Source organism: Sminthopsis crassicaudata, chromosome 3 (genome assembly GCF_048593235.1).
Source record: "Sminthopsis crassicaudata isolate SCR6 chromosome 3, ASM4859323v1, whole genome shotgun sequence".
Lineage (NCBI taxonomy): Eukaryota > Metazoa > Chordata > Mammalia > Dasyuromorphia > Dasyuridae > Sminthopsis > Sminthopsis crassicaudata.
The window spans coordinates 633489540-633507125 of record NC_133619.1 but is presented as its reverse complement, the minus strand read 5'-3'; the positions used below and the strand labels follow the sequence as shown (position 1 = coordinate 633507125).

Here is a 17586-nt window from a genome sequence, read left to right as displayed (position 1 = left end):
AAATAAATGAATGAATGAATAATGCTTATTGATTGACTGATAGGTTGGTTTTTTTGGCTTGGCAGTCGTATCAGAGCTTGTGCAATGCAGACAGAGCCTTCCAGTTGGGGGCACCCACACACCAAGAATTAGACAGCTTTTGTGGAGGTCAGGGAGGACACACTTGGTGCAGTAGGAAGAACATTAGAGCCAGAGAACCTAGTTCAGAGCCTGCTTCTACCACTCATTACCTGCGTGCCCTCTTAGCACTCCAGTTTCCTCCTCTGCACTTACCCTCGTGACTCTCTCTGACTCTAAATCTACCATCTGATAGCTGTGTAGGGCAGTCCGTCGGGTAGTCGGCCTCCGAGGTCCTTTTCCGCCCCACATCTGAGCCTGTGATTTACTCCCCTCACCTTAATCTTCTTGCGCCATACCCTAATAGTCAAAGGAATGTGAGACTACACAGAGACAGATGGCTGATGCTTTACTAACAGTCACCGCCAAATAATGTATTTTATAGAAATGGGTGTAATTGCAAATAGGCTGTGATTAATTTCGTCCAGATGTGTGTGCCCCGAGAAGGATATTTATATAGTGTTTAGAATGTGAATGGAAGCTCGATGCTTAATTAGGTGTAGTCTGATTTCTTGCTTAGTCGGAGAGAATGGGTGACCGGATTGCCAGTATATATTTCATTTTTCTCTCCTGTACCTCGTCTTTTGTCTCTTCATTAGTTTTGTGTGCTAGTCTCAGTAGGGGAAAGAGACAAAGTCAGGAAGATCTGAGTTCAAATCTTGCTGTGGATACTTACTAGTTGTGCAAACCTCTCTTCCCTCCCGCCTACAATCTCTGTGCCTCAGTTTCCTAAACTGAAAAATGGAAATAACAGTATTCAGGCTGATCTTTGGGTGATTTTGAGGAAAGCATGGTGCAGTCCCTGGTGCATGACAGACACAATCATTTAGGTTCCTTTATCCCTGGTCTGGGGTGAAGTCATAATGGGTGACGTATCTTTTCCTGCCTGGATCTGATGCATGGTCTACTCTTCTGGTCAAAAGCAGCCCCCACGTTGCTTAAGAGGCAGGAAGAAGTTTCTGCTCCTCCTAAAATTTACCTTTTCTGCTAAGTCTGCTCTGGCTGACGTTCTGACCCTCAGCTTCTATACCCCGTACCCACTGCGGCACCCTGATGCTTCCAGCCTTACCCAACTTTCCCCTGATCTTTTAGGTTTGTGCTGCTTGTCAGACACTCCCTGGTTAGCTGGATTCCAAATCTTACTTAGCCAAGCCCTTCCCATTGTTGCTCAAGCGATCTCCTGGCAATGGGGACCTCCCCAGGTATCTGCAGACTTTTCTATGAAGCCGCTTCAGTTTCTCATTGTCTAGGGACAGGAGAAGTCTGGTGACCAGACGTGGCTGTCCGGGTGCCCTGGGGCCTGCGCTTGGAGAGCTGGGGGCTTGGAATGGCATCTTGCACTCCTCTCCCTGTACCCTGAACATTCTGGGGTACCTCCAGGGAAGCAGTGCTAATTGCATTCCCCAAAGTGAGCGGCTTAATCCCTTGGTGGCTTATTAATCACAAATAAATGTCAGGTTAACTTTGCCATAAACTGTATTTGATTCTAGAACCAAATGGCTTATGGCTGGCTGCTCAGGTTTCCCTTTATGAAATACTCAGGGAGAATACAAATTCAAATCCTGCCTCAGATACTGTGCGATCTTTGGAAGTCACTTATCTACTGTCTGCCTCAGTCTCCCTGTATGCAAAATAATAATAGCACCTACTTCCCAGGATTGTAAGGATAAAATGGATGGGATGATGGGGGGTTTGTTTTGTTTTATTTTAATTATTTCTTTTACTGCATAAAAAGTTTACAAATGTGAGTATGGGTCTTCAATGCTGGGGTGATGTTTGTAAAGCATTTTGCAAGCACTATATATATATATACATATATATATATATATATATACATTAGCCATTATCCCTTTTGACGCAGCCATCGTTTCAAAGGTTAAAACACACACACACACACACACACACATTCAGAGGCCCTGGTCTTGGAGAACGCCCATGAAACAGCAGTTTCGTGTTTGGCGCACATGTGCAGGGCTCTCTGCAGTTCCTTCAAGATCATCATATCAGAAAAACTACGTCAGGTCAGATTCTGCCCGAAATCTCTTCCAGAGGTATCGAATGACAGTTCACATAAAGGACAAGAAATGCCAGGATACGCATTGCAATTTGATCCTCTTAGACTCTCACTGACCCTGAAGAGTCCGAGCCAAAATCAGAAAACTTGGGTGATGTTTGTAACGAGCCGGGGGTGCCCTGAAAGAACCCCAAAGGCTGCTTCAGCTTCCAGTTTATGGAGAATTGGGACTGCAGAGGGTCAGGGTACAGCATTCCAACCTTGGACCCCTCAACACTTTGGCACACCAATAGCACTAAATTAAATTTCCTAACCGTACAGCATCAGCTGCCAATGATAGGTCTATCCCAAGGGTGCATCTGTAGCAGCATAAAGTCCTCTCACCCTGGGGCTTTGTTTAGAAATAAACATGCCGGTGTTGCCCAGAGAGATGGGGGAATCCAGTTATGGGAAGAGAATTTAGAGTTCAGTCATCCTGGCTTGTGATCAGCCCCTCCCAAGCCAAAGTTTTCTTCCCCTGTAAGCCACCATTCCCCTAAAAGTCTTGTCTTCCTGTTAGAATGTAAGCTTCTTGAGGGCAGCACTGGCTTGCTTTTTGCACAGTGCCAAATCCGTGGTTCTTTGTTTGCTCATTTCCTCATCTACAGACTGAGGGTTTTGGACTAGGTGACCTCTGAGATCCCTTCCAGGCCTAGATCTGGGCAGTTATGTGTCTGTGGCTCTTTCTGGAGAGCCTGGATCTTAGGTCCGAAGCATGAATCCCACTTGATTAGAATGTGAGCTCCTGAGGGCAGGGGCTTGTTTTTATATCTCTAGCTGTCAGCGCAAGAGCCTGGCACATAGGAAGTGATCATGAAGGCTTGATTGAAAGTCATCCAAGTAATGCATGAGACAGCACCAAGATTTGAATCCAGGTCCTCAGACTCCCATTCCAGTGATCTTTCTTTTTTGCAGCACTTCTCCCAAAGAGAAGATGTGCTTAGTGTTTCTCCTTAGCAACGGGGCTGAAAATAGCATTTCCTTCAGAGCTGGAGGAATCTTGGGAAGAGACGTGAAAGTGGGCAGGAAACAAAGCTATTTACAACTCTGGTTTTGTATCCCTTATGTGCTTTCCACCAGGATAATTTATAAAGAAGGAAAGGCTGTTTGCCTTTTATCCTGATGCTAAAGGCTAATCTTGAGGCCAGATTCCTGACTTATATTACGAGTAGGAGAGTTGAGGGAGCGGTTCCTTGCTTTTGTCAGTATTTCCATTTTGAGGACTTATGGATACTTATTTTTTTAAAGACTTAAAAATTAAAACACTTGGTTGCCATCGAGACTGAACTGTAATTAATGTCACAGAAAGGCTGTCCAATCCCTTGACTGCAGGATAGACTATTTACATTTCTCATGTGAGTGCAGATGTCTGATGTGAGAGGGGGTCCACAGCCTAGATGACTGAGTGACAGATGTCAGTCAATATTGGCAGGAGTGGGAATCTCACCTGGAACTCATCCCTGGCTGAAATCACAGGACCTCCCACCAAAACCTGCTTGGTCCCTTGGAACAAGGGATTGGTGCGGTCTGTCGATGCCCTAAAGCAGAAGGTGACATTTCAAGTAGACAAGATGCCAGAACACAGGGCATGTATACACTCTTAAGTGTACGTGAGCTGTGCTCTTGTTTAGAGCATGGGCTGTTGCCTCTCTGCAGAACTGTGGAGGTCATTGTAGACTCTTCTCTCTTTGGGGAAGTGATCACCCCATTCTTTGCCCTGATCAGACTACACTTGGAATGTTGCTTGGGGATACTTGTCATCCCAGAAGGAAGGACATATGTAAGCTGGAGGGCAATAAAGGTCACAGGGAAGCCTTATGAATGAACGTTGGCTGAAGGGGGTTAGGGTCTTGAGCCAGAAGGGAAAAATGACTTACTAGATGCGTTATTCTGCAAAAGAGGGATCTGACTGATTTTCCCTGGCTCCCAAAGTTAGAAGTGGGATCCATGGGAGATAGAAGTTGGAGAGGAGCAGGAATGTTTGATCCAACCCATTTAAACATAGTAAAGGGCCAGGCTGCATTTGAATTTAATCTAGCATCCTCAGGAAATATTTTGGGTTAATTAGAACTGTTCTCAAGGGCAGTGCTCTTGATTCCTCCAGCCCCTCCCCCCCAAGTGATGTCCAACACTGAGGTTCCACAATCCACAGTAACACTGATAATGTGGAACTAGGGATTCTGGCTCTTCCATGCTGTGCATATAGATCTGTGGCCTTCTGATGCCCAAGGACCTAGATTTAAATTGCCCTTAATAACAAAGACCTGTTGAGTGAACAAACTTTAGCACGAAAGCCTTTTTTTGTCTCTAGGATTTGGCTTTTGCCCCATCCTTAGGGAAGGCTGGTCCTCTCTAGCCCTCAGTGTCTTCCTCTACATACTGAGTCAATTGGATTAGATCAGCATTTCTTAACCTACTGTCAAAGAATTTCTCTTCCTTTATTGTTTTCATCACTTTTCAGATAGTTAGTTTCCTATGTAATCTTATATATTTTATGAACTTAAAAATCTAATTCTGACAAAGAGCCTGCTCCTGGCTTCCTCCAACTGCCCAAAATTTCTAAGATGCTTCAGTGTATGGCGTCTCTTTGGTCCCTCCTTCCTTGAGCAATGGCTGTATTTGGAAGATGTTATAAACATGACAGCATCTGATCTTTTGTTCTTTTTCCTAAGCTGGAGAAGAAGCAAGCCCTTCCTCCATTTCAGCCTCAGATAACAGATGATTATGGTCTGGATAACTTCGATACACAGTTCACCAGCGAACCTGTGCAGCTAACCCCAGATGACGAGTAAGTGCTTTGGAACCCAGAGACTGGCTTAGTTTGGCAGATGCTTTGGCAAATTCAGGGAGTTCCTGAATGGAGTCACAAGGAGGCAGAGATTATTCCAGCAGTCTTAGGGTCCCTCATAGAGGAAAGCTCACTCTTTCCTCCTGGATGGGGTCCAAGCCTCTCGGAACTTTCTCAGGCAGCCTCGGGCTCTTTGAAGGCTTTGGGCTTTGCCATTATGGCCCAAGTTCCTTATGTGTCACTGACCAAGACTGAAACTAAGGGGAAGAAAGGGAGAGACCTAGACTGTAAAACTTTACTTGCCTCTCCGTAGTCTTGGAGCCCTCGGCAAAGCACTTCCCTCTCTTAGCCACTGATTCTTCCTTTCTCTAAAAAAGAGAGGGCTGGAATTAGGCGGTCTCTCAGGTCTCCTCCTATTCTAAAACTATGTCCATGTTGCCCAGTTTGGTACAATGAATATTTTGTATTCCTAGCCTTCTGAAATGAAACATATCCTGTAATGTCCGCAAGCAAGACATTAGCAGTAGGGAATAAAACACAAGGCAATAATTGTGTCTTTTTTTTGTTTGTTTATTCTTAAAGGGATGTAATAAAAAGAATAGACCAGTCCGAGTTTGAAGGATTTGAATACATCAATCCCTTGTTGCTTTCTACAGAAGAGTCAGTATGAAGAAATGGCATCTCCATTGTGGACAAATAATGTGAATGAACTTTTAAATTTCTCCCTAACTACAGTATATGCATGCAAGGCTGGGGAACTGTAAGGTTTTGAGTGGAGACCAATGATTTTTTTAAAAATTGCTGCTGAAAATCAAAGAAGAGAATAGATTTTGGTGGGTGTCTTCCTCTAAGTAATACTGGTTTTTAAGAGTTTGGGGCCGTGATGCGACTGGCTTCTTTTCTGAGGGAATGTGCACATGTGCCTGCTTCCTTGAAGAATTCCTGTTCGCTACGTCCTCGGGAAAGGAATGTTCAAACGACTTTGAAGGTGCACACTTTCTACAAAACAAAACTTGATGCAATGGCCGAGAAATTCAAGAAAATTAAAGTGTAATATCCTGAAGAATAAAATGTTACAGTGGTGTTGAACCTCATTTCCGATGCCTTTTTTCCCACAAGTGGCACCTGTCTAAACATCTCAGATACACTATCTAAATAAAAGAGGAGTTGTGTTTTATTAGCAATCAAAACATAAGTTTGGGTACAGAAGTTTAAGTGCCTAAATGGAGAAACTGCAACGAAGAATTTTTACAAATTTGGAGCCTTTTCTAAATCCTGGTAAGTTCTTGTTAATATTTAACAGGTATTTTCATACAGAGCATGTAATTAACAGCTGGAGTGTCTATTGCTGAAAACACACCTTTATTTTAGAAATGTCCTTTGAGCTATGAAGGAGCAATGCTAATCTCAATTAGTAAATTACTCTTATCGATGGATAAAATTGGATGATGTAGATTTTTAAAATGATGCTTGCCAAAGCACCATTAGACCAAAAAATATATATATTAAAACAACTAAATTTGCACAAAATAGATTTCTGAAAAATCCTTAAGCAGTGCCTACATGTCTTGTGTTATGTATTAGATTTTTGGAAAATATTTTTATCAGTAATATGATATTCCGAATTAGAAAATAGGGGGAAAAAAGTATAATGGAGCTAGCCTTAAAAGTTTAAATAATAAATCTAGAGTATCCATAAACATAACCCATTTTCCTGATAAAGCACACCTCCTACTTCTAATAATCTCTTTGCTTTGAGAATATGTATATTACTAAATAACCATTCTGCTTACAAGAAAGGATTGCTTGATGAAGCTCAACCATAGGTTTTATATATGTCAAGATGGCTAGGGGGAGTGGGAACCACTTGAAAAATTAGGCAATTTGAAAGCTGTCCATTAAGTCCCTTTTCTTTTGGAATGGGGGGTGGGATGGGGTCAGTGTTAGTTTCACAGTGGTTAACACAATGCTTTCTTGTCCAGCTTTGGAAAAGTCAGGTCACTTCTTTTAAGGAAGTGTCCACTGCCATAGAAAATGTTCCAAAGGCTTGTAAAGCCCCACCTGCCTCCGCTGCAGGTGACTGCAGCCAAGGCTGTGGAGGTCTCCGTGCTAGCTTTTTGTTCCATGAGTCGTGTGGCTTGGATCTGGGAGGGTGGAGAGAGGGAACGGTGCAGGAAGCCCAAAGATGGACACCTTAGCAGGTGTGAGATGTAGGCCCACCTGGACCCTCCTCCACTCTCTTTGCATTAACATATAGGTTTCTCAGGGTACAGCATCACACTCGGTGCTGAACATGACATCTCTCGGATTCACATCCAAGCAAGTCATGAGGTGCTAGGATGAGACTGCCAAAATATTCTCTCAAATTCCCAACTGACCATTGGTTAACAAGCCCGTTTGTAGCCCCCACAAGCCTTCGGGGCAGTGACCCCATCTGTCTGAGCGTGGGGGTCTCCATGGTGGCCCGGAAGCTGAGCCAGTGCTAATCGCTCCCCAGGGGAAGGCAGGACCCAGCCCAGGACAGTTCCCACGAGGGCCGTTCCTGCCTGGTTCCCCCCCCCCCCCCCCTTGGTTGTGACTCATCCACTCCTTCCATTTTCCAGCTGCACACATTTTAGTTAGGCCACGGTGTGACTGAGAGTAGGGTGACCCTGATCAGGGGGATCCTCCCTTTGGTGTGCATGTGTGTGTTTGCTCCACTCAAACTTCAAGTAGCATTGGATTCATTGCGCTGCTGTGGGTGGGAAGAGAACGACCTGCTGGCTCCAGCAACAGCCCCGCTGCCCTCGGTTTCTTCTAGTTGAAGGCATTTACGACATTGCTGTGTTGCCAAATAGTTTGCTGGTTATGAGTTTGGTTGCTTACATGCAAGTGTATGAATAACATTCTTGTTTATGATGAAGGGGAAATTTTTATATAAAGTACTTGTTTTATATATTAAAGAAACTGAAGGATGTAATTAAATGTGTGGTTTGAGAAAAAAAAAAAAGACCTAATATATTATAAATGGATCCGGTAATGAGATGGTCTATAGTTGTCATATCTGAAATAGTAAATGAAAACTCTAGCTAATTTAATGATTGTAAAGCAGTAAATATGTTCTTGTAGTTTTGTATAATTACTTAGTTCAGATCTTTGCTGGCCCGTTTTCCTTGTGCAGAAGATGGTACGCTAACCCTTAACAGCTGAGATCATTTCTATTCTTGCACACCTATTAAAGACTTTAATGAAAAAGCCTAATAGATTGTTATTATTTTCCTACAAGTTATTCCTACAAAAGGCATATTTTTTAAAAAATTATAATGAAAGATACTGTGTGTAAAATAGTAACTTCCATAGTTTTTTGTTTTTGTTTTTCCCCTTTTCCTGATTCACAGCTAACTTTCCTTGGGTTTAGTACTTTGTATACTGTGACAAAGCAGGGTCAGGAAAGAAGGAAAATGAAAATACTTGCTCTGTACTAAAAATGTAAAATATAACCAACCATTCTACACATTTTCTAGGGAAAAGGTCAGGTGAGGTTAAAAAGGAAAACTTTTTGGTTTCTCTTCTCCAGACTTGGGAGTGAGAGAAAATGAATTTTAAAACACATATAAATCAACAGGAGTTGGCAAATGATTTTGCTAGTTCTCTGGATATTCTCACCTGTCCTCTTAAATTATCTCTTATCCCTAAAAGATCTGCCTGTGTTTCACTCTGGGCAGACAATCATAAACTCTTTGCAAGTTTCAAAAAGTATTCAAGTTTTTTTTTTTATTATTATTATTATTATCTTTGGTAACCCCTGGAACACCAAAACAAACCTTGTTTCCCTGGGAAAAACAAATTATAGTTGGAAGTCGACTGTAGAATTCTGAATAGTCATCACATTCCTAGCTAACTCTGGATCCTATCAAGAACTGAGACTTGGTTACAAAAACTCCAGTTTGACAATGAGGCTGCTAGAGTCTATATGGCTCTTGGGACAGTCCCAGTCCAGCATGTTCAACCCCCCAGTCCCCATGGCAAGGCCGACACACCTGCTGGTCTGAAGGGTGGGCTCACTCTGTGAGATTTGGCTAGCCCCAGCCACACTTGGGGAGTGGAAACCAGATTCTCTGACTGCAACAGAGCCCACAGGACCCCATCCTTTGGTGGCTGTTACTGTGACTAGGGCAGATTCTTTCTGCAGAGCACTTCTTTTAAAGAGGTCTGCAGTGTGGACATTAAAATTGCCTTTCAATATTCAAAATGAAATCTTTATTGTCTATTTTTTTAAAAGGCAGAGTCTGGAAGTCCTGTAAGCTAGGATGCTGCCTTCCAGGGTGTTCCAGTGACACCCGAGTTTGGAAGTGGGTCTTGGGGAAAGATCTTCGGAGCACCCACAGTCCAGGGAGGGAATGTTTATATAGGGGGGCTTGGGGCCATTTCCTGTAACCATACTCAGCTGTGGGGAAGGTCACGTTTTATAGTCATTCCTACTTTGTAAATGGATTTCTCATAGGCTCTCTCTACCAACTTCACCATATCACATCTTCAATACTCTCTGACAAGCATTTAGCAAGATGACTATCGATATCCAGCTGTGAGAGTCTGCAGAGGAAGAGAAAACACAAGAGTTATTATTAGTAAGTGGGCCAAGAGTAAAAACTTGTTCCACAGACAACTTGGGGAGACATAAAAGATGGGACATCCTAAGACCATCCAGACTTTCCGGTGGCATTGTTGGTAGCCTTTCTTGGGAGGGAATTTTTCTAGTCCCATTATCATTAAGTCCCAGATCAGTGCGAGTAAACTGAGTTCTATTAAATAAAGATTTGGGCCACCTCAAGCTAACACTAGAGCACTGTCCTGTCTCCACAGGAAAAAAGTCTAAGCTAGATTTTTCTCACCCTTCGGTCTTAAAACATATCAATGAAGTGTTTCATGGAGCACAAATGACACATCATCTTTTCCAAATTTGGTCATTTCTCAAGAATGTTGCTAAATAAACTGAGTTTATATGTCTCCCTCCCAAAACATGAAAAGGCCGTCTGTACTCCTGAATGAATGTTTCCAGCTAGAAGAGCTTTGGAAAACTGGCAGTGTTCTAAATACAGATTAACACAATCATAGCCTTTTAGGTACAACATGCGACAACCACGTGTAGTTTGCGCTGCTGTTCACAAATGGCCAGGCATGTGTGTTCCCCTTCAGAGTGAAGTAATGACAAGCAGGAGCTGGCAGGTTCCTGTGGCTCTCTTTGGGCACGACCTATGGGATAGGCTGCAAAAAGGCAGATTCTTGCATTTGGGTCACAACAGAAACATGACTAACAGCAACTTGGGGGGGGGAGAAAGAAAATGCTGCCCTTAAATTCCCTCAGACTGTCAGCAACCTAGATTACTACTCACCACTGCTTACTCACTGCTGTGGACAAGCATTTGCCATAATTACCCACCACTGTGTCTATAAAGAAGAGCCTGATCTTTCAGATCCCTCTCTTGCACCTGTTAAATGTTGCTTAAATGACTCCAAAAGTTTGCCTATGGAAGTGAAACACTGAACTGTTCTAATATACACTTGGAAAATTGTAAGGGTTCTGCAGCACTTCTATACTCAAAGCTCTTATCTTCCCCCCAAAAAACTTGACCATCTAATTTCTCCAGTTACTTCCTCCTTTCTACTTTAGCCCAAGCCAGTGAGGAAGCACTTCAGAAGCAAGGGTTCTAGGGTAGGATTCACATAAGTGATTTCTATAAAGCATAAAGCAAGAGGGTCTTAAGGAGATATTAGTAAAAATATTTACTATCCAAACCAATTTTTAATTCTGAAAAATGTCATTAAATATCCTCACAGTCATTCAAAAAGGGACCTGGGGAGGGGGGAGTACAATAGTCCCCTAATACAGTGCTCTCCCTACATCACATGTATTTTTAAAAATTCCCCATCTGCCCTTAAAAAACAAATTACTACATGATGCTATTTACAAGCTCCTATTAAAAAAAATAAGATCTTGCTGTTTTCTTGGAAAAGTCATTCACCTACAAAAGCACTATTGAACTGCAAGAAAAGCCTAGGTATTTCTACCCTGCATTCAGTCTCCCCCCAATGACTGATAAAATCCAACAGTCCTGGCAGCTTTCCCTTCCACTGTTAAGGAAGCAAATCTCCGAGGATCCTATAAAGGTTAGCAATTACTGAAGTGAACCTACCCTCAAAGTACACTTTTAAAGTTTGCATATAGCAGAATTCTACTACAATCTCTCCTACCTCCATCTATTTCCCTTGATATACTCATCAGAATGGACCATTTGGACCAAGCAGATCAGTTCAGTAATAAAGTGGGTGTCATTTGGGAGCTGGTGGCTGAGGAAACAGCTACCATTTAATAAGCCTTAAAGATGGCAGCTTAACAATTTGAACAGAACATGCTAATTGTAAAAAATATTTTTCGAGCAATAGTTAAGAGACAAGACAGTCACTGTGCCTTTTTAAAAATAAGTGCTCGTGGCAGTGTATCTGGTTTTGCCCCTCCTGGGAGCAGAGGAGAGCCCACAGGCTCCCTGATTTCTCTGCAGGCCCATCAGCTCACTACCCCTCCAGTGAATGCCTTAGGTGGGAAAGGCAACAAGCTGTCAGGGATAAAACAACTCCACCAGTCCCATCTGACAGGCCCCTTTCTCCAAGCTCAGCCAGGCTGGCCCATCACTCCTGAAATAAACGGATGGCTATTTCTACCAGAATCCCTTAGCAACAAGACCATAAAGGATTCTGAAAGGATGGAAGTGCACTTCTGACCCAAGGACTTTCTCCTTTAAGAAAACGGACCTTTTCAAGGGATTCCAAGAGCCTTTCTCTATTCCCTCAATTTCTTGAAAGTTTTCCTGCCATTCATAAATTGAGACCTCTATTAGCTGTTATCAGCCTCCCCGTAAGCCATCTGAATGAAGTTCTGCAGACTCTCCTGGAACGCCCCTTCCTGCCCTCCTGAGCCTCAGCTGTGGCGACATCCGTGACCTAATTTCTCCCCAAACACTGCTAGGAAAAAGTCAGGATACCTAAGTTCATACAATGCAGCCAGACGTCCCATGCTCCCCAAATAAATCCAATCGTCTACAGGGTAAATGTTGTCCTGTCCTCTGCTGGACGAATGGAGCTTATTGTATCCAAACAAGCGCAACAGTTTAGTCCGACGTTAGAATATCTAAATACCCTGTAAAGCAGGGAAACGCTATCTCTGCTTAATGCATTAAAAACCAATTCAAAAAACGTTGATAGACACACTGTATGTACATGGTCTATCTTCAGTCCCTTTGGTAATTTTTCTAACTGCAAACAAAGAACGATGGCTAACATTTACACAGCACCTACTACAAGCCAGAAACTGGTGCTTGATCCTTTACAGTTATCAACTGGTGGTAGTGATTATTATTATTATTATTATTATTATTATTATTATAGATGAGGAAACAGGCACACAGAGGTGACGTGACCTGCCCAGATCCCACAGCTTCTGAGTGTCTGCGGGCAGATTTACACCTGGGTCCTGCTGATGCCCTAACACCGAGCCACCAGTCGCCCCGTCTGGCTCCAGTTTTGTAGTCATTGCGGGGGAGCTGAGCCGTTCAGGAGAACCCTCCCAATGTGTGACTATAAGAGAAACAGTGTGGGCCCAGGAGCTATGCTGGGCAGCTGGCATGGCGGGCACCTTGGACGGGCCAGGCAAGCCCGACTCTTGGGGAGGTGAACTTCAGCACGAGTGGGCTCAATCCCACAAGGAAAGAAAAAACACTAACTGAAAAATTTAAGAAAAACCCGAGTTTCAGCTCTGACAATAATGACAGAGTATTTTCCATTTTCCAAACCTCCCAAACAACACCCGGAACATATTAGGGCAAATATTTATGGGGTTATTTAAACAAGGAAATGCTCATTTAAAACAATCCTCGTTGAGAGCTAAATGCTCATCTTTATGGCTGGGGATTTCTGTGCTTAACCCAACTACCATTAAATCAACCAGGGGAGCTAAGTGAAACATCCAGGGTTACGGAATGGGAAGAGACTTCCCGTCCTAATGAATTCGGCAGTGTTTCTGTGTGGCCGTAAGGCTGCAGCTGTGCTCCCGCCCAGGGGTGCCCGGACTGCAGGCGGGGGACTGGCCCCTACGCCCGCGCCGTGAGCGTGCTCATGAAAGGGACGTTAACCTTCCCAGCTGGGTGGAAATCAGCATCATCAATTAGTTCTGCAGGCGCTCCTCGTACACAATTACTTTTCAAGGCCATACCGGCGCCGCATCCCAACAGCCCGCACCCGGCCCTCGTCCCCCCGGGGTTTCTGCCCCAGGGCCGGCGCTCCTCCGTGGGATGCTGCTGGCCAGAGGCCCTCCCAGATCCCCCAGCCTCACGGGGACCCTCGTGAAGAGACTCTCCCTGGAAGAGGAAAGGAGCCAAGACTTACTTTTCAGTAAACTGCCGCTGGCACATGGGGCAGCCATCGAGGGCCACGGTCCCCTGGCTCGGGCCGGCAGAGGCAGCCTCGGGCCCCCCTCCGGCCCTGTCCGGGTCGAGACTGCGGCCGGGCTTTTTCCCAGAGGAGTGCCCGAGGCGGCCCAGGCTCCGCGCAGATGCCGAGGACGCAGCAGCCCCCTCCACCCAAAGCCTCTGCTTTTTCCGGAGCTGGGACGGCTGCGGGTGGGCCAGGGCTCTGCCCTTCGAGGCCCTGACGCTGCCGTCTTTCGGATCCGAGGGCCTTTTCACCCCGGCGCCGCTGCCCGGCCGGGCCTCCTGCTTCTCCCAGCCCCCGGCAGGGGCGCTCGGGGAGGACAGCTCCCTCCGTGGGCCCGTTTTCTGCCCTTGCTCATCGAGTACCCGGGGGTTTCTCTCCTCTGGGAAGCGAGAGGAGTCCGGCTTTCTCAACTGCCCACTGACAAAGGCAAAGGCGGGCGGGAAGGGCGTCCACTGAAACTCTTCTGTCCCCACTTTAAAGACGGTTGGTTGCTGCGAGTTCTCCTCATTCCTGGGATTCTGTAAAAATAGGTTTATTTTTTCAACACAGCTGTGGAACTACGGAGGATCCCCACCTCCCGCCTGCAGATAGGGCCGGAGAGCTGGGGGTTCATGCCGGGGTCCCACAGCGGCGGAAGGCTCGGACCGGACCTCACGCTAGCACTCGGCGCTCTTCCCCGTCCCAGATCCCACTAGACAGCTAAGCTTTTTTTCCCAACAAGCATCATGGGCAGAGCAGGAGCAAGTCAGGGGTGCCCTAGTCCAGCCTCCTCAGCAAGCAGACGGGAAACCGAGGCTCACGGAGAAGCGGCAGCTCCCCCGGCACAAACACTGGTCAGCGGCAGGATTCAGGTCTCCGGCCTCTTTCCCACACTACCACGCTCACGCTCTGCAGCGTGGCTCTGCACTGCCGGGGGCGGGGCGTGCCTGGTCTGGGTGCCGTGCCAGCTCCAGGGCTCCCAGAAAACCTGCCCTGTGTCCTGTGCCTCCGAGAGGACTTTGGCCCCTGATAACTGCCCCGAAGCCTCAGTGCACTGGCCGGAGGAGGCTGACTTCTGGCACCCACTGAGGTCAAGTCCTTGAAGAACTCTGGCCTCCGGACTCCCGGAGGGTCTCCCTCTTCCCAAGCGGCCAAGGTCTGTTCTCTGCCCCGCCCCCCACAACCCGAGCATCGGGACCAGCGAGGGGGCGTCATCACCGAGGAAGCTTCCTGGGAGGGCACAGGAGAGCGGGCAGTGCCCGCAGTGTGGGTCAGGCTCCCCATGGGAGAGGGACGGCCGGCTCCGCCTGGCCCCCGGGCCACAAGGAGGAAGGAAGGGGAAGAAGCTGCAAAGAGAGACTGGAAGCTGGGAAAATTACCCCGTGCCCAAGAGGAGGCTGCCTGGAGAAGCAGGGCTCCCCCTGGTGGAGGGGGTCAGGGACTGCTCTCCGGAGAGCTCCTGGTGGGGCCCTGAGAGCCGGGGCCCCATCCCCCTTCTTGTAGGGAAAGGGCCAGGATTCACGCCCCCTGCTGGGCCGGACTCAGGGGCCGCCGCTGGGTGACCCCGGGGAAGCGCGTCTCAGAGGCCTGGGAGCCTTCCGCCACCGGGGCGGCCACCGAACACCAGAGCCTCGCCCCACTATCCACATGGAGCAGACAATCGGCGCTGGTGCGGCCCGGTCTGGTTCTTTCCAACAATGAAGTCCGAAGTCAGAAAAACGCCCGCTCCCTCTCCCCCAGCGGGGGCTTGGGCAGGCGGAGGGGGGGTTCACCCACCATGGCCGAACCGCTGCCGAGGGTGGGGCCTTTCTGAGGGTCGGGACGGGCTCGCCCCTCCTGCCCAGAGGCCCCGGCAGCACAGTGAAGCGCAGTGAGGAGTTTAGCAACACTTTTTAAAGGTCGGGCTTCCCTATTAAAAAAAACTAATTTTGAACAGGCCCCGCCGTAACCCTGCGTGCCCTGACGTTGATACCCCGGGTACCTGGTGGGAGAAGGCGGGGAAGTCCAGCATCTCCGGGCGGGCCGGGCACTGAGCGGGCCCGGCGCTCCCCGACACCAGCAGCCTCCACAGCTCCTCAGGCTCACTTAGCCCCTCCTGCTCCAGCCAAGAGCGCGGGCCCGTCGTTCTGTGAACACAAAATGAGGGGGAGACTCGCCATTAGGACCAGTCCCGCCCGCGGGGGCGCTCCGCCAGTCTGAGGAAGGGGCGGGAGTGTTCCACGGGGCGCCCCGGGTCCGAGCCGCCTGGATCCCTGCACACCCGGAGGCCTCTCCTCGGACCTCCCTCTTTCTGGGAGCGCCCCGGCACGGCTGCCCCACTGAGGCCCGGGAGAGGCCCAAACCAGCCTCCAACCAGAACCGCGGCTCTGGGCCTTGCTTGGCCCGTCGGCCTCCATTTCCTCAAACATAAAACGAGGGATAACAAGGCCCTCCAATGAGACCTGTGCACACAGCAGGTGCTCCATAAATGCTCATTCCCTCTTCCCCCCTCTCCCCTGGCCGAATCCCGCAGGGAAGGCAGGTGGGCGCACATCACCTCCCCCGCTACAAAGTCAGAGCTGTGCACCCCCACCAGGGGCCGGCCCACACAGGAGCCACGCCCACGTGACCCCTGGGGAGTCTGGCCCAGTACGGTTCCACCTCAGGGATCCAGCTTGGACCCACAGAGGGGAGGGGGGAAGGGGGAAAGGCCCTGGCAACATGTTCCATCTCTGTAAAACTTAGGGGGCCTTAGACAATGACCCCCATAACCTTTCAACTCTAGGGTCATGAGAAGCCACAGGAGGTAACGGGTAAGGCCCCCATTAAGCGCCCAGTAATTACGGCTGGTCAGGAGGTGCAGAGGCTGGGGGGCGTCTGGAGAAAGCCTGGTCGCTGGGACTACCGGAGGGCCTCGTCACTAGGGGGTACTGGAGGGCTATTCAGTGGGGGCTACAGAAGGGTTGGTCATTGGGGGATATTCAGTGAGGGCTAAAAGAGTGGTCACTGGGGGCTACTGGAGGTCCGGCTGAGACAAAAACGCCAGGGAGGAGGGGAGTGGAAGTGACAACGCCCAGCTCAGCGGGGGGCGGGGGCGGGGCCTACTTAGGGGGAACCAGGAGGACGGAGGGAGGAGACGAAGGCCCGTAAAACGGGGGCCTCGTCTTGGGCGGGGCCTCACCTGCCCTCCTGCCCCCCGCCGCCAGGCCCGGAGCAAGAGGAGGAAGGAGGCGCGGGGGGCTTTTTCCGCGTCAGCCTCAACCTAGGCCCGCGAGCGGCCGCCGCTCCCGATAGAGCCATTGGCCGCCCGAGACACTGAGCTTCCCGCCTGACAGCGTCTCCGAGGACTGCGCTTGCGCATACATACGCACACGCACGCACACGCATGCGCCTGGAGGAGGATGGGCGGGGGGACGCGCCAGCGAGTGCGTGCGTACGTACGTTCCCTGAGGCGTGCGTGCGTGCGTGTACGCTGGGATGAACAAGCCCGGGAGGCGCGGCCTAGGAAAATGTGATGCCCCGCCCTTACGGTCCACCATCCCCTGGAGCTTTCATCCATCTTTCTCTGTTCCTTCACCTGAAGCTGTTACCTGCCCCTCATGACCTAGAACTGTCATTTCCAGGCCTTCTTCTCCATGGGAGCTGTTACTGTCGTAAAAGCTGTCACCCCTGCCCCTCATCTGAAGCTGATATCGCCCCCTCAACTGGACACATTATTACTCGCCTTCTGTCCCCTCCCCCCCACGCCCCCGCTCACCTGGAGTTATCTCCCCTCCCCCCCGCTCCCTCCCCCCACCTGGAGCTTTTATTATCTTCCTCACCTGGAGAAGTTATTACTCCTCCCCCCACACACACACACCTCTGTCTTACCTGGAACTATTATTGCCTTTCCTCACCTAGACCCTTTATCTTTGCACACACATAAAACACACAATCACACACACAGACACACAATCACACACACAGACACACACACACATGATCACACACACACACACAATCACACACACAGACACACATGATCACACACACACACAATCACACACACACACTTCCTGCATCACCCAGATTTTCTCTCCCCTCACCTGTTACTTAGCGCCCCTCCCCCACAGCTATTACTCCTCCCCCTCCCCCTAATTGGAACTCTAGTTTGCTCCAGCCCCTCTTGGGCAGGTTACTTCTTGTCTCCTCTTACACCTGGAGA

At 48.4% G+C, this 17586-nt stretch overlaps 2 protein-coding genes across 4 annotated transcripts in view; one reads left to right on the top strand and one right to left on the bottom strand.

Moving 5' to 3' along the window:
* Positions 1–6029, top strand: part of PRKCZ (protein kinase C zeta) — a 231008-nt gene extending 224979 nt beyond the window's left edge. For both annotated transcript variants that reach the window (XM_074306514.1, XM_074306515.1), the window contains 2 exons: positions 4843–4958; positions 5541–6029. In XM_074306514.1, coding sequence (XP_074162615.1) covers positions 4843–4958; positions 5541–5628 — 204 coding nt within the window. In that variant the 3' untranslated portion in view covers positions 5629–6029. The remainder of the gene's footprint in view (positions 1–4842; positions 4959–5540) is intronic.
* Positions 6030–9174: 3145 nt separating this feature from the next.
* FAAP20 (FA core complex associated protein 20) lies at positions 9175–17116 on the bottom strand. Of its 2 annotated transcripts, none has more exons than XM_074306517.1 (4): positions 16973–17116; positions 15385–15529; positions 13377–13942; positions 9175–9530 (listed from the first exon to the last, which is right to left on the bottom strand). In XM_074306517.1, the coding sequence occupies exons 1-4, from the start codon at positions 16981–16983 to the stop codon at positions 9458–9460; spliced, it is 795 nt and encodes a 264-aa protein (XP_074162618.1). In that variant the 5' UTR covers positions 16984–17116; the 3' UTR covers positions 9175–9457. The 2 variants fall into 2 exon arrangements, with proteins under 2 accessions (XP_074162618.1, XP_074162617.1); XM_074306516.1 differs by lacking the exon at positions 16973–17116 and adding an exon at positions 16564–16733.
* Between the last annotated feature and the right edge of the window lie 470 nt (positions 17117–17586).

Bases quoted from the DNA above. Each gene is read 5' to 3' on its own strand.
- FAAP20 (XM_074306516.1), bottom strand. From the start codon at position 16,682: ATGGCTCTATCGGGAGCGGCGGCCGCTCGCGGGCCTAGGTTGAGGCTG. The intron at 15,530-16,563 runs GTGAGGCCCCGC...TTGTGTTCACAG, and splicing joins GGCGGGGGGCAGGAGGGCAG to AACGACGGGCCCGCGCTCTT. The intron at 13,943-15,384 runs GTACCCGGGGTA...CTATTTTTACAG, and splicing joins TCCCCGCCTTCTCCCACCAG to AATCCCAGGAATGAGGAGAA.